The 15,783-nt window shown below is 46.2% G+C and overlaps 1 protein-coding gene across 7 annotated transcripts in view; it reads right to left on the bottom strand.

The window, feature by feature from the left end:
* Nucleotides 1–3,274: 3,274 nt before the first annotated feature.
* The window catches only part of Lrp4 (LDL receptor related protein 4), a 497,094-nt gene continuing 484,585 nt past the window's right edge, over nucleotides 3,275–15,783 (bottom strand). For 5 of the 7 annotated variants that reach the window (XM_071665647.1, XM_071665645.1, XM_071665643.1 and 2 more), the window contains one exon: nucleotides 3,275–15,069. In XM_071665647.1, coding sequence (XP_071521748.1) covers nucleotides 14,956–15,069 — 114 coding nt within the window. In that variant the 3' untranslated portion in view covers nucleotides 3,275–14,955. The remainder of the gene's footprint in view (nucleotides 15,070–15,783) is intronic. The other 2 variants (XR_011713235.1, XR_011713236.1) reach the window with 2 other exon arrangements.

The raw sequence follows: 15,783 nt of genomic DNA, 5'->3' as shown, positions 1-15,783 counted from the left end.
AGGAGAAGAGGGAGACCAAATTGGAGGTGGAAAGATGGAGTGAAAAAGATTTTGTGTGATCGGGGCCTGAACATGCAGGAGGGTGAAAGGAGGGCAAGAAATAGAGTGAATTGGAGTCATGTGGTATACAGGGGTTGACGTGCTGCCAGTGGATTGAAGCAAGGCATGTGAAGCGTCTGGGGTAAACCATGGAAAGCTGTGTAGGTATGTATATTTGCGTGTGTGGACGTGTGTATGTACATGTGTATGGGGGGGGGGGGGGTTGGGCCATTTCTTTCGTCTGTTTCCTTGCGCTACCTCGCAAACGCGGGAGACAGCGACAAAGTATAAAAAAAAAAAAAAAAAAAAAAAATATGTATATATATATATATATATATATATATATATATATATATATATATATACACACATGAAAATCACGTGCATTCATGCATGTATAGTTGATCATGTATGTATGTATTAGTTATTACCTTTTTGCTCAGCATGAGGAATGGTTTCTGTACACATGAGGATTCATCACTGAACTTTATCATACAACGTTCTAAATTGCATATTGTCACTATTCACGTGTGAGTATTGTGTATATGTACAGATGTGTGTGTCTGTAAATACTATACAATTTCTGTAGCTACTTTAAGCAACATTAATTTTTGTCTTGAGAGAAAATAATAAGTTGTTAGGCAGGAATTTTCAAGTTTGTAAATCAGGAATGGATTCAAACAAGGTAAAACACCTTAACCCCAGTGATGAAGCGATACACAAGAAAAAGGGGAAAAATGAATTATATATAAAAAAGAACGAAACGTCTGAAACCACAGATGTGGAGAAATCATTTGAATTTTTTGCAAAAATAGGATCATAAGTTAAACAGATCGGATGAAGGATTAGATAAGAGGAAACAAATGAAGGTTCACGTTAAGTGTCAATTAGATAGGAGAGAATATAATAAGGGAATTAGAAAACATAACTGAGGTGCATGAGGACTGCAGCGAGTCGTTTGAGAGGATTCATAAGGAAAGGAACCAGAAGGAAAGAAAGAAGGTCCTACAAATGAAAAGCAACGGAAGGATTTGTACATGGAAGTCCTCGGGATATGAAATAAACAAAGAGGTAATGTCTATAACACGGATACTAGTAACTGATGATGGTAGAGGGCTGGGAGCAACACAGACCACTGACTGATGATGGTAGAGGGCTGGGAGCAATACAGACCAGTAACTGATGATGGTAGAGGGCTGGGAGCAAAACAGACCACTGACTGATGATGGTAGAGGGCTGGGGGCAAAACAGACCACTGACTGATGGTGGTAGAGGGCTGGGAGCAACACAGACCACTGACTGATGATGGTAGAGGGCTGGGAGCAACACAGACCACTGACTGATGATGGTAGAGGGCTGGGGGCAACACAGACCACTGACTGATGATGGTAGAGGGCTGGGAGCAACACAAACCAGTGATTGATGATGGTAGAGGGCTGGGAGCAACACAGACCACTGACTGATGATGGTAGAGGGCTGGGAGCAACACAGACCACTGACTGATGATGGTAGAGGGCTGGGAGCAACACAAATCAGTGATTGATGATGGTAGAGGACCTGGGAGCAACACAGACCAGTGACTGATGATGGTAGAGGGCTAGGAGCAACACAAACCAGTGACTGATGATGGTAGAGGGCTGGGAGCAACACAAACCAGTGATTGATGATGGTAAAGGGCTGGGAGCAACACAGACCACTGACTGATGATGGTAGAGGGCTGGGAGCAACACAGACCACTGACTGATGATGGTAGAGGGCTGGGAGCAACACAGACCACTGACTGATGATGGTAGAGGGCTGAGAGCAACACAGACCACTGACTGATGATGGTAGAGAGCTGGGGGCAACACAGACCACTGACTGATGATGGTAGAGGGCTGGGGGCAACACAGACCACTGACTGATGATGGTAGAGGGCTGGGAGCAACACAGACCACTGACTGATGATGGTAGAGGGCTGGGAGCAACAAAGACCACTGACTGATGATGGTAGAGGGCTGGGGGCAACATAGATCACTGACTGATGATGGTAGAGGGCTGGGAGCAACACAGACCACTGACTGATGATGGTAGAGGGCTGGGAGCAACACAGACCACTGACTGATGATGGTAGAGGGCTGGGAGCAACAAAGACCACTGACTGATGATGGTAGAGGGCTGGGGGCAACATAGACCACTGACTGATGATGGTAGAGGGCTGGGAGCAACACAGACCAGTGACTGATGATGGTAGAGGGCTGGGAGCAACACAGACCACTGACTGATGATGGTAGGGGGCTGGGGGCAACATAGATCACTGACTGATGATGGTAGAGGGCTGGGAGCAACACAAACCAGTGACTGATGATGGTAGAGGGCTAGGAGCAACACAAACCAGTGATTGATGGTGGTAGAGGGCTGGGGGCAACACAGACCACTGACTGATGATGGTAGAGGGCTGGGAGCAACACAAACCAGTGATTGATGATGGTAGAGGGCTGGGAGCAACACAGACCAGTGACTGATGATGGTAGAGGGCTGGGAGCAACACAGACCAGTGACTGATGATGGTAGAGGGCTGGGAGCAACACAAACCAGTGATTGATGATGGTAGAGGGCTGGGGGCAACACAGACCACTGACTGATGATGGTAGAGGGCTGGGAGCAACACAAACCAGTGACTGATGATGGTAGAGGGCTAGGAGCAACACAAACCAGTGATTGATGATGGTAGAGGGCTGGGAGCTTTAGCTATGACTAATGAAGAAAACTGATAGCATAACGCCTTAAATGGTAAGAGAGATGTCTGGAAACCGGGAAACAAAACAGATAATTTCCAAGTGAAGTTGTAGAGGTTCATATGCACTGTAAAAGCCAGAACAATCGGAGAGATATATTGCGTTGGATGAAAGATTTGACATGGCTCTGAGTACACACGATCAGTGTTTGCTGGAAGAGGAAGATTTTGTCTAAAAGTCATACACACATAGAGGTGGATGGCTCAACACTGGAGGAATTAGTGAACAAAAGGTTGGCATGAGAAAAAGAACTTGGATTAGGTTGATAGAAGCAAATCATAGATTATTTTTTTTTTTGGACTGGAAGATGATTATATTTGTTAGAGCCTTGATTCTATCATGTACGATTCAAACAACTTTATAGAAAAGGTAGAATTCAGATGAACATGTCTTCAAGCCTCCAGCCAGGGACACCTAGAGTTGCACCAACACTCACTAAGGCTAAGAAAACTACTGTGGAACATTGGATTACAAAATGTATATTTATCTCCTATGAGCAGTTGACGACCACAACTCCAGGACATCGCTTGAGTGTCGACCAAGGGACACCTGTGTATGATATCACTGCCTTGACCGATTCCATCTTGTCTCTCAAGTTTTTTTTTTTTTTTGTAACTTTTTAGCGAAATGGAAACTCTGTAACAGTCAATGGATCTTAGAGGACGACCGATTTCTCGTAACTCAACAAACGCTTTATAAAATATAACTTTAGCTGCGAACTGGCTGGCCAGTGAGCACTAGCCAGGTAATCATGGTCGCCAACTGGCCCAACCCCGTCAGAGGCCTAGCGCTTCCCACATGAATTGACGGAGCCGTTGGTCGCCGACACTCGCGCTCAGTCCCGGAGTTCGGTTCAGTATAATCAAGCGTGTAACATACATGGCAATGCTTCTGTACGAGTATCGACGGGATAAAACGGCCGTGCCCGCAGCCCTGTAAGATCGCCCACCCATGTTAGGTGGTGGCCAACCTTATACTGTACCACTCTCCCCGCGGCTCTTACATACTGACTCAGTCAAGAACCGGAGACAGAAGAAGTACGAAGCTTCTCTAGTGGACTCGGAACCATCCAGGGAGGCTTCAAGCGGACCAACATGGTCTACCTGATCACCTGTCACAGTATATCAACATGAATCATAGTCATCATCTTTATTTATCTCCACAAGTACATAAAATACAGCTGAATATTATATCAGTTCGGTATCATAATACTAACAAAATGTGTCATATATATATATATATATATATATATATATATATATATATATATATATATATATATATATATATATATATATATATATACATATATATGATAACAGGAAAACATATGTTTCATAGAGATGAACTAATATCAAGGAAAATTTGTGGATCACGATAAAAAAAATATTGAACAAAAATATCACTGTAAAGCTTTAAAACAATATACAGCTAAGTTCATATGTCTGGCCACAATCTGTCACACGTTCGCTTAGGTAGAGAAGCTTCCAAGTGTGTGAGTCATGTTGTTAATAAATACAAGACAGTAGCCAGACATACGAACGCAGCTACACCACTGACCTGATCAGGAATGAATAAGAAATTCTCGTGAAATAGTCATCAGGAAAATTGGGAGATCTCGGTGAAAAAGAAATGCCTTATATGTATATATATATTTGTGGATGAGGTTAGACTTTGTACACTTTTATAGAGTCCATATTATAAATATAGCAATAATGTCACTACTGAAATATTATAAATCCAAAGTAACAGACTAGTTTATCAACATCAGTAAAGGTGGAATAAACTCTGACAAAAAAATAGACCAGGACGTTCACTACGATTTGATTGTTGCGTTAGATAAGTCTACACTAAATATCACTTCTGTTCGAAACGTCAAGAAACATCCTACCGAAATGCTTCATAAAGGAGTAACTGTGTTGTATTGAATATCACTCATCTAACTCTCCTTACGTTACATGAGTATGACGATCAAACAGCAACTGTTTACATCTGCACAATATCTATGTTTACTGCGCTGGTTGAGTTACCATCTCACGGGGAAATTTGCACAGTCTGTACATGCATTAAAGCACATGCGATGATCTGTCACTCTGTACATCCACATGGGTCAAAATGACCCAAAATAAAGCAAGGTGTTTCAGGATGACCCCAAGACACCTCAAAATAGTCAACAGGATATAGCAACAATCTCGTAGCAGTAACAAAGCGTAAAAAAAGGAGTCACTATGTTTACCACTCGGTCTGACGCTTCACCAAGAACCTTCGAACACGGTGGGGACCGATTCCATCCATTACCTGTGGTGTACAGTTTAATGTGAAGGGAAGAATGATGGTCTCTCGTCTTGTTAGTCAAGATATCCTACTGTCTCCCTGACCGATCTTCTCACTCAGTGCTGGACTGGACACTCAGACCCGTTGGCGGTGGCGCCAGGTCCCGGTTGTGGAATCCCTTGGTCCTACACGGATGATGAAGCCTCACCTACAGGAGAATACGGGACACAACCAACTCGTAGTAAAGCCTCTCACTGGGTTTCCTCCTCGGGGCGGCCATCACATACTCTTCCTTATGATACCAATAGAATATGTTCAAGTTTCGAATATTATCCTGAAGCTTCGAGTCGACCGTTTGAACCCTAATCAATGGGTGCGGAATGTACTTTATTTTTGACGTTTTGAACTGGACTACGTAAAAACTGTGGACAAAGATCTCATCATATCATCGCAGCAAAGCGTGTGTTCTATAAAAATAAACAATGTATTAAAGATGCAACTTCTCGGTTATGAGCCTCTTATTTAAAGGTATTGGAGCAAACAATCCCCGTAGAATGACGATGTGGCTGTTGCCAATATTTCTCCCTGTCCTCGCTAACAGTGCACAGTCGCTATCCAGAAGAGATTTTGAAGTGACAGCGAGACCAGTCGAAGCACTGAACTCTCTGGGTTCATGAAGCCATAAGCTCAGGGTTCATTCGCTGCTGCGCATGTAGAGGAAAAGTTATACTAGCTCTGGAAGGGGAAGATGGGAGAGGAGGAAGATGGGAGAGCGGAAAGATGGGAGGAGGTAGGAATAATTTCATTCTTTGTAGCAGAGGGGAGACATGATCTATATCCCTTGAATTATAAACGAGTCTTTATATCATTCAAAAACGTTCCAACGACATCAACAAGTGAGAATCTGATCGAACAGATCTTAGAATTCCACTGAACATCTTATATGGGATTTTCCTTTTTACATATAGAGTCATGGTGAAAAAATACTTAATGCAAACTGGGACATATCGTCTGTACCAGCTCGTCCCCAACACCAACAAGCAGCATGAAAACGATTTAGTGGGAATCGAGGCAAAGATACGAGTCGAGAAAGTCTCCAAGCTTTAGGAGCCAGCAACACTGACTGAAAGGCCCAAGTCTGACCACGACTCCAGATTCAGATTTATCTATATATTTTTCTATCGTCTGCCATCACTGTAAGCGCTTTATTTTATATATATATATATATGTATATATATATATATATATATATATATATATATATATATATATATATATATATATATATATATATATATATATATATATATCGGACTGGAAAGTAGTTTCCCAGATATCCAGGATAGGTATCTGGAATCTTGGTCGTCCCTGGTCCCTAGATGAGAGTGCTAGCTGGCGGCCAGGACACCTCCTAGCGGTAAATGAACAATATGTACATGAGACGGAAACGATGGCTTCATCGACCTTCAGCGAGCGAGCACTTCCTGAAAACAAACCTTGCATAAAGGACGTTTTGATCTCAAGAACAGTGATGCAAGTAGGGGAGGGGATCCGTCTCGCCCTCCCGACCCTGGGAGAGCACTTGTGACAGACTGCCAACTCTGGTTCACGCAGTAGATAAACACTGGATGTGTTAGTGCACGCACGAGGGGCATCAACATCGGAATGGTTACAAAAATGAGTCACGGTTATTAAAAAGGGAAAATGGGTCGTAATGCGGTATTTGTTGACACTGCCATCATGAGAGTTGGTGGGAATGTGAGAAAGTGGAGGCTGACGACGCATCAACAACCCATTGTCTTCTGTTCTTCAGCAAAGCTCGTGTTACTGAGACAACTTTACATCTTAACATGATAATGCTTACAAATATATGACATTACAACGATATACATGGAAAATATCCTTTATTTATAGAACACCGAGGTTATACAAGATCTATATTTTAACGAACAGATATTACAATATTAGTCCTTATGATTAGGCATGATAAGCGTCTTGAATTGGAAAAAGCCTCCTCCGCCACGAGAAAGTAAGGTGTTCACTATCATCACCCACACACAGATAGCCAACCGCACACTTCCTCTAACTCTTGGGAAAGGGGCGAGGGGAGGAGATGGGGTGGGTGGGAGTCGGTGGCATAATGCTAATTAGCTGCCTTCCTAGACCAGCCTGTCATCACCATGTCCACCAACTGCAGCTCCTGACAGAGTACGGAAACGATATTATGGACCCGTGCTTAGCGAGCTTCCTCTACATTACTCTCTGCTTCACTACAGTCTACGTACATCCAGTGTCTGGTAACCACAACCTTCCCAAGATTCACTGAAGAGTTTAAGAAACGTCGGATTTCCTACATCGGACGAAAAGACGTGTGGCAAACACGCTCAAACTTCGTCAGGTTACAAGTGTGGGCGTCTTGCCAGCCCTCATGGACCTCTGCCTGGGGAGGATGCTACACTCACTCAATGACCTCGACGTCCTGCCTCAGGTAAACGAGAGGTTCTGCTCTCTGACTTGCTCCACCTTGATGACAAGTGCCATGACGTCTGCTCAGGTGTTCCTGCAGCTACTGATATGTTCAAAAAGAAGTTCTCACCAACACCTTCACAGCCCAGGGCCTCGCCTACTGCGCCATCGTCGGCTATTGTCGTGGATGTGCACAAGTTCCTCCACATTCGACGATTGAAAAAAAAAAAGAATAAATTCGTATTGAGCAAAATCTACCATTCTCCTTCATCCTGACCACACACGCTAGACACAGATGACCATCACAGTGGAATACAACCACGAAACACTTCATCACAAGTCATCACCTCATCAGACAATCTCTGTGTGAAGCAGTTCTCATCTGCATAATCCAGTGCGTTCACATCTTCAAGGACAAAGTCTCATTACAAGAAAATAAGTTTGTGTTTTTACATTAGTGTCACGGACGCCAGGCCAAAGCCTCGGACAAATACAGAAATGCTCAGACCTCACGTCCGTCAAAGCTTGACAGCAGGTGGCACAGGGAACCCCCTTGACAGGTATCCAGTTAGCTTAATGAGCACAGACATGAGGGATACAGCGGCAACGATCTAGAAATAATAATCCAACAAGATTTCTGGCATGTGTACAAAAGCGATGCTACTGTGTTGCTGTCGTTCTGTCTATCATATTCCCTCGTATCATCATACTCTCATTCCAGTTGTCTGTATACTCTGGGAGAATGTCCCCCACCCGCCTGCCACACACACTATGTGCTCAGGGAGAAGGTGCCCCCCCCACACACTATGTACCCTAATAGAATGTTTCCCTCACACATACACTATGTGCTCTGGGAGTGTGTTCCTCTCACTCACACTATGTGCTCTGGGAAAGCGTTCCCCCCCTACTCATGCTTAACAGAATAATCAGTTACGATGCCAAGCTGTACAACTACGGCAGAGATCTGGGTTTATGAAATATATTCCACCATAGGTCTACACTGGAACCATTTATGAATATTTTGTAAGCTTAATTCTATTAGCAGGTTCCTTTTCTGAAAGTTACACATTGAAATACCATGCGTATAACACTGTTCAATATATATATATATATATATATATATATATATATATATATATATATATATATATATATATATATTGCTGGTCACTTTTGGCGAGGATGCATCACTGGTAGTACAAGCTCGTCAAAGAGCTTCTCAGTCCAAAGCAGTCCATATTTCCCTGCTACTGGAAGTAGCGCAACCTTGGGCTGCAGGAGCCTTTACAAAGAGGTCTTAGGGCGATTATAATATATATATATATATATATATATATATATATATATATATATATATATATATATATATATATATATAATTATGCTCATCAGTAACAACATGGTAACAGCTTACACTTGGTAGTTTTACAGCAGTTACAAAATGCTTTTGAGTGTTTACACTGGGCAGCCGCGGGCGGTACCCGACCTTGGAAACAAGGGTCAAGTGGCGCCCCACGGCTCTCCCCCCCCCCCCCCCTCCCCACACACACACACACGCCTACCTTCACTATACCGTCAAGCACTTGACGTGAAAGGTCTGCTGTCAACACAGTCCGACCGCCTTGGGTTCGTCCATGACTCCACTGGTGTTCTCGTCGTCCACATAAATCAGTTCTCAAGTTTCGAGACACGTTTACACGGGCTTCGTCACACTCCTCCTCCGAAAGTCCATATATTCCTTTATCTATTCATTGTAGCAGCCTTAGAGTATATTCACAGAATATTTCAAACAGGAACCTTCAATATAGTCATAAATTTTATGGCTGAATACGAGGAATTGGCTGCAACAAGCAGGTTCGGGCAGGATTCTGATACAGAGTCCGCGTCAGCTGAAGGCAGTCCAGCTGGATTGTGGAACACATACCACCACCACCACCCACCTCTACTACTGTTGTGACAAACGTTCACTCACCTCAGGTCTCGTGACGAGCTTGCTCCTGGTTCCTCCTACACACCGGAGAGGTGAGCAGCCGGCTCGTACCCACACCCGTGTGACGAATATTCCCAGGATTTTCATCCATGCCTCCGTCCAACCCTGGGATCTACCTGCCTGGTGAAAACCAACACAATTTGGAGTTCCAGGATAATGGAGGTCAGGTCATAACATGCACAGTTTCTTGGGCTTCTGTTGGTGGCAGCGTTTGCAAGTGACATCTCGAATGCTGGTGGTGAACACAGGGAGGACGGAGCAGGCTGGAGCGCTGCTGCCCATCTGCAGGAGGTGATGACGTCCCATGACCGGTAGTCATACTGATAACAGAGTATCTTCAAACTCCTCCCTCCCCCCTTTTTTTATTGGCTAGGTTGAAGGGCTTTTGGTTCTATTTTCTGATAGCATAATCATCTTCGAATATGGAAAAAATATAACTATTTTACACAATGTTTTCATGGTTTTGTGAGGGATGAAACATCGGTTTTAGCTATTTCCAAAGATTAGAACATAATCTTGATTCCCTTTTCTTTATGGGTTCAGACGAAGTTTTCAGGTTTTATCCAAGGTATTCTGATACGAATGATTTTCCTGCGGTTGTTTTTTTGTTTTCCTGAAGATTTTTAACAAGTGGCCCTGGGATAATTCTTGCAACATTCAAATCCCTGCAGAGATAAAGCTACAGGTGAGATCAGAGAGCAGGTGCACGTCAGTCATGACTTACCATATCACGATGCAGGCGACATCCAGGAAACATTAGGTACACGTACAGCGTCGACGTCATCTTCACATTACGAGAGTTTCCCCTGTGTCAGTGGCGACGTCTCTGAAACATCGTAACAACCCTTTGGCCTGTATCTAAGGCGATGCATAAGAGCCAAAACTCATGCAAGGCCTGGCAAAGCTCGCCTTCGGACTGCGTCTCTCACGGCAACATAAAGTTGGCCAAGAGCTGCGTTCCTTCATGGTTCAGCGTCTAGTAACACCTGCTGGTGTACTGGATGGTTCTCTCTTCAACTGGTTCATAGGATCGACTTCCTCTAGCGAAAAATCTATCTTACGATCCTCCAGGACAGTGAACCATCTCTTCCTACCCCGGCTGAGGGAACTTAACTCGTGGTGGCTTCAATAGTGCGATCCAACGCTATGTCTCGGATTGGATGGGGTCCACTCAATGCCTTGATCACTTGTACGACGTCAGTCGGTCTTGTTGCACACTCTTTGTTATTGTTTTCGTTCTTTTCCATAACCTGGTTGTATTCGTTCTCCTCTTCGCGTAAATAGCTTTGCCATCATTAGTTCTCATCCTCTTGAAATTCTGTTCATCTGAGTGCGTATTTCCGGTTACTTTCTCTTCTCTCTCATCCTTCCATTTCTTGTGCCAAGTCTTCCTTATCATACTTCTAACGTTCTCCAGGTCCTATATATTTTTCCTAACACACTTCAGCCTACAATCCTTGTTCTAACTCTCACATCATTATCTCCTGTGTACAACATCCTCCACTGTTACCTTATCAGCTTATCAATTTGTATCCACTCCTTTGATTTCCTTTAGGTCCATGTCTCCTCCACTTTTTAAACATCTTTCTATCCTGTCTTACTAACCATTAACCTCTCTCCTGGCCTCACATGTCCTCAGCTGGGTCTTCATATGTCCTTTCCCAGGTCCCTGCATCCTTCATCTGTCTACAGCGCCCTTCACCTTCGACGGAACATGCTCTGCGTTCCTTTACTAGGACATCCGTCAAGAAATCTAACTTGGCAACACAGTTCTACTTATCAGTGATAACTGACACAACTTTTGATTCCTACATCATCTGCTGTTAGCGACACTACCGCCTCTCCTTTCCTCCCCAGTTTACAAACAAAACGGGTACTGTTCTTGAGAATCTTGATCAAGTTACAGCGTCACCTTGATCTTTACCTGGGAGTCGACAGATGATAATCTTTTAGGAGCGACCTCCTGCAGGACTTGGGGCATCAACTGAGCTAGCGAGGAGAGCCAAACAGAGTGAAAGCATTGTCAGTCACCGTCGAGCGTTATCACAGCTGTCGCAGTTACTCCTCCAGATAAGCCACTTCTTATTTCACACCAACCAGGCAAGTCAAGCAGCCATAGATATGCCACCTGTTCAGACATCAACTCTGTTGCAACAAGGCCAAATTGATGCACGTGATTTAAGAATTTATTGATCTTTCTATGACCCGTGTTATGAATCCCATCTGCTGGTATAATGCTAACGTGCTTCAGCCACAACAGCAGGTAATAAGAGAGAAAATAAATGTATCTATAAATACAGCAAAGCTTAAAGAATCAGATCTGCTCATTTCGGTGCAGTAGTTGGAACCTGTTGCAATAATCAGGATCTGCGCCTAAAGGTGTGAACCTCTGGCCCCTTTCCTCAGCAGTAATATGTGAAAGACGATTCTCATCCGTGCGCAGTACTTCGCCTGAAACAGTCGAAAGGTTAGAAAACTTGATGCCCGAGACACGGTGACACATACCGACATAAGGAGAAAGACAAGTATCCTTTACGTTGTACTAGTGACCTGTCAGACACTTGAGGTTCCTCCTGGTGGGTCGAGAGGGACGAGTATGCCTCAGGTCACTTTCGAGAAGTGAAGGACGTAAAGGTCCACGCGAGTGGCAATGGACAGCAAACATATCCGTCAGGTCTCTCTTGTGAACCTTTAGCATGCTCCTAGTAGCATATGAGGGACATGTATATTGTAGCTGCCTCTTGAAGTCTTCAACACCTCACATCAACTGAGAAGGACTGGTATAATGTACAGCATTTAAGTTACCAATCGTCGTCAGTGATAACACTCGCCTTTGTATCGTCAGCGTCACACTCGATCATGTAAGACTCTTCTGTGTGACTCAGAATAGACAATTCCATTCGTGAATGTGGTGGGGCTGAGTGCTGGGGGGCTGAATATTTTTTTGGGGGGTGGGGTTGAGTACAGAGTGTTGAGAGTTGGGTCTGAGGATAGCAAACTGCTGGCGAGGTGGAGGTAATCAACTGCTGTCTAGAGGAAATGTGGACATTCTGGAAATAATGCTGGAACGTGTTCTTAGGGACAGATATAGCGGCGTCAACAACCGTGAAGATCTCTTCAGTACACGACCAGGCAGAGCCTCAGTGATTCCGTCAGATCGTGGTCACTTAGTGTACAAACTCATGTAAAGGAGGACAGATGGACTGTACGTTGGAGTTAGGCTGTAGCTACATGGCAACGAACAGTATCCAGACCCTGACGACGAGTGCTCGCTGTATTTCCCAGGAAAGTGCTTCTAGTACAGAGAACGAGACCCATTTTTTTTTAATAGTGTTAGGAAGACCTCCTGTACCCTGAGGAGGGTGGAACCTACAGGAAGTCTACCTGTAACTAAAGTACAGTGGCGGGTGTAATGAGCTACGTGTACCCTGTGTGCGGTGATGGGTGCAGGGGGCTACCTGTAGCTTGTGTGGGGTGATGGGTGCAGGGGGCTACCTGTAGCTTGTGTGGGGTGATGGGTGCAGGGGGCTACCTGTAGCTTGTGTGCGGTGATGGGTGTAGAGAGATATCTGTAACCTGTGGGGACTAATGGGTGACAGGGTGTCACCTGTAGCCTGTGTGGGGTTATGGGTACAGGGGGCTACCTGTAGCCTGTGTTGGATGATGAGTGCAGAGGGATACCTGTAGCCTGTGTGGAGTTGCAGGGGGGCTACCTCTAGCCTGTGTGGGGTAGTGGGTGCAGGGGGCTACCTGTAGCCTGTGTGGAGTGAGGGGTGCAGTGGCTACCTGTAGCCTGTGCGGGGTGATGGGTGAAGGTGGGGGGGAACCTGTAGCCTGTGTGGAGTGATGGGTGCAGCGGGGCTACCTGTGGTCTGTGTGGGGTGATGGGTGCAGGGGGCTACCTGTAGCCTGTGTGGGGTACTTGGTGCAGGGGGCTACCTGTAGCCTGTATGGGGTGACGGGTGCAGGGGGCTACCTGTAGCCTGTGTGGGATAATGGGTGCAGGGGGCTACCTGTAGCCTGTGTGGGGTGACGGGTGCAGGGGGCTACTTTTAGCTTGTGTTGGATGATGGGTGCAGGGGCTACCTGTAGCCTGTGTGGGGTAGTTGGTGCTGGGGGCTACCTGTAGCCTGTGTGGAGTGATGGATGCAGGGGGCTACCTGTAGCCTGTGTGGGGTGATGGATGCAGGGGGCTACCTGTAGCCTGTGTGGGGTGATGGGTGCTGGGGGCTACCTGTAGCCTGTGTGGGGTGATGGGTGCAGGGGGCTACCTTTAGCTTGTGTTGGATGATGGGTGCAGGGGCTACCTGTAGCCTGTGTGGGGTAGTTGGTGCTGGGGGCTACCTGTAGCCTGTGTGGGGTGATGGATGCAGGGGGCTACCTGTAGCCTGTGTGGGGTGATGGGTGCTGGGGGCTACCTGTAGCCTGTGTGGGGTGATGGGTGCAGGGGGCTACCTGTAGCCTGAGCAAGGCTATGGGTGCAGGGGACTACCTGAAGCCTGTGTGGGATGATAGGTGCAGAGGGATACCTGTAACCTGTGGGGACTGACGGGTGACGGGGCTACCTGTAGCTTATGTGAGGTGACAGGTGCAGGGGCTACCTGTAGCCTGTGCGGAGTGATGGAAGCAGGGGGCTACCTGTTGTCTGTGTGGGGTGATGGGTGCAGGGGGCTACCTGTAGCGTGTGTGGAGTGATGGAGGCAGGGGACTACCTGTAACCGATATAAAGTGATGGGTGCAAGGGGGCTACCTGTAGCCTGTGTGGGGTGATGGGTGTAAGGGGGCTACCTGTAGCCTGTGTGGGGTGATGGGTGCAGGTGGGCGGGCTACCTGTTGTCTGTGTGAGGTGATGGATACAGGAGGCTACCTGTAACTTGTGCTGGCTAGAGGGTGCAGGAGGCCAGCTGTAGCCTACACAGGGTAGTGGGTGTAAGGAAGGTAACTTGAAGATTGTGGCCTCTGCAAGGGAGGGACCAAGTGTGGATGAAGAGTTGCTTGTGAGTCTGCTTCAGGTGGGGCGGGTGGAGGAGGGAGAACAGCTGCCTGTGAGCGGTGCAGGTGGGCTGGGTGAGGAGGGCCGGTAAGTCTTGAATATGAGGGTGATGGTCGGTGAGGAGGTGTGTGTGTGTGTGTGTGTGTGTGTGTGTGTGTGTGTGTGTGTGTGTGTGTGTGTGTGTGTGGAGGACATGGGGTTAACTGTGAGCGTGCGGATATAATGCATCACACTGCCACTCCAATGGACAGGTGAGGAAGGGCTGCAGGTGAGGTGAGCCATCGCCACCAGAGGGCCCTCGCCTGCCCGCCCAGGTGGAGCTAGATGGTCTGAGAGTCGGGTTGCATGGGCGGTGTGGGTAGCCTTCTGAAGTCCCGAGACCAGGCTGGTTGAGGGTGTGGGCGGTGTGAGCGTAGTTATGGAACTGGTTCTGGGCGTGTGGGCGGGGTGGGCGGGGGACTCTCGTGCTCCACACTGCTCCCTTCGCTGATCAGCGCGGCCACCTCCCCCTTCTCCTCAAACATCCGAACCTGAGGGAGTAAAGATGTCGGGGTTCAGAGGGTCTCTCTCTCTCTCTCTCTCTCTCTCTCTCTCTCTCTCTCTCTCTCTCTCTCTCTCTCTCTCTCTCTCTCTCTATATATATATATATATATATAACAATATGGCTCATCTGGAACTGAAGCATTAACAGATGTCTTCAACCAATCTTAACTACAAAACAAAATTCCTAACTTATACAAACTTTCCAACATAATACCAGTCCACAAACCCTCCTGACCACCCACCTCCTCCTCCTCCTACCTGGAGCCCTTGTGGCATGATGGGTGCAGGGGGCGACCTGTAACCCTCAACAACCAAACTCTTTAAAAAAAAATGATCAATAACAGAATCAAACAAAACATCCTACTCGGCCCTACACAACACGTCTTCAGACCCAGACACTCGACCACCACATTATGAAGAAAATGAGATAACCTCTCGTCATCCAGTGATAGGTCTTTCTGGCCGTTAGCTAAGGGCATGTCTGACAACTTCTGTCGCTCTAACTCTCCTTCAGTTTTCCATGCTGACGGTACTATAGCTGTCTCTCCCGTAGACAAAGCGACTCTCTTTGGTTCTCTCCACCTTGAATGACTCTAACATTCCTTCACCCTTGATGCCTCCTTCCCGTAATCTCTTCTTGGACTGTCCAAAAAACGTTTCTTTCTCTGGACACAAGTACATCCCCGTGTACTGAAAGAGTA

Source organism: Panulirus ornatus, chromosome 10 (assembly GCF_036320965.1).
Source record: "Panulirus ornatus isolate Po-2019 chromosome 10, ASM3632096v1, whole genome shotgun sequence".
NCBI lineage: Eukaryota > Metazoa > Arthropoda > Malacostraca > Decapoda > Palinuridae > Panulirus > Panulirus ornatus.
Note: the sequence above shows the minus strand (reverse complement) of the source record. Positions and strands in the feature narration are given on the sequence as shown.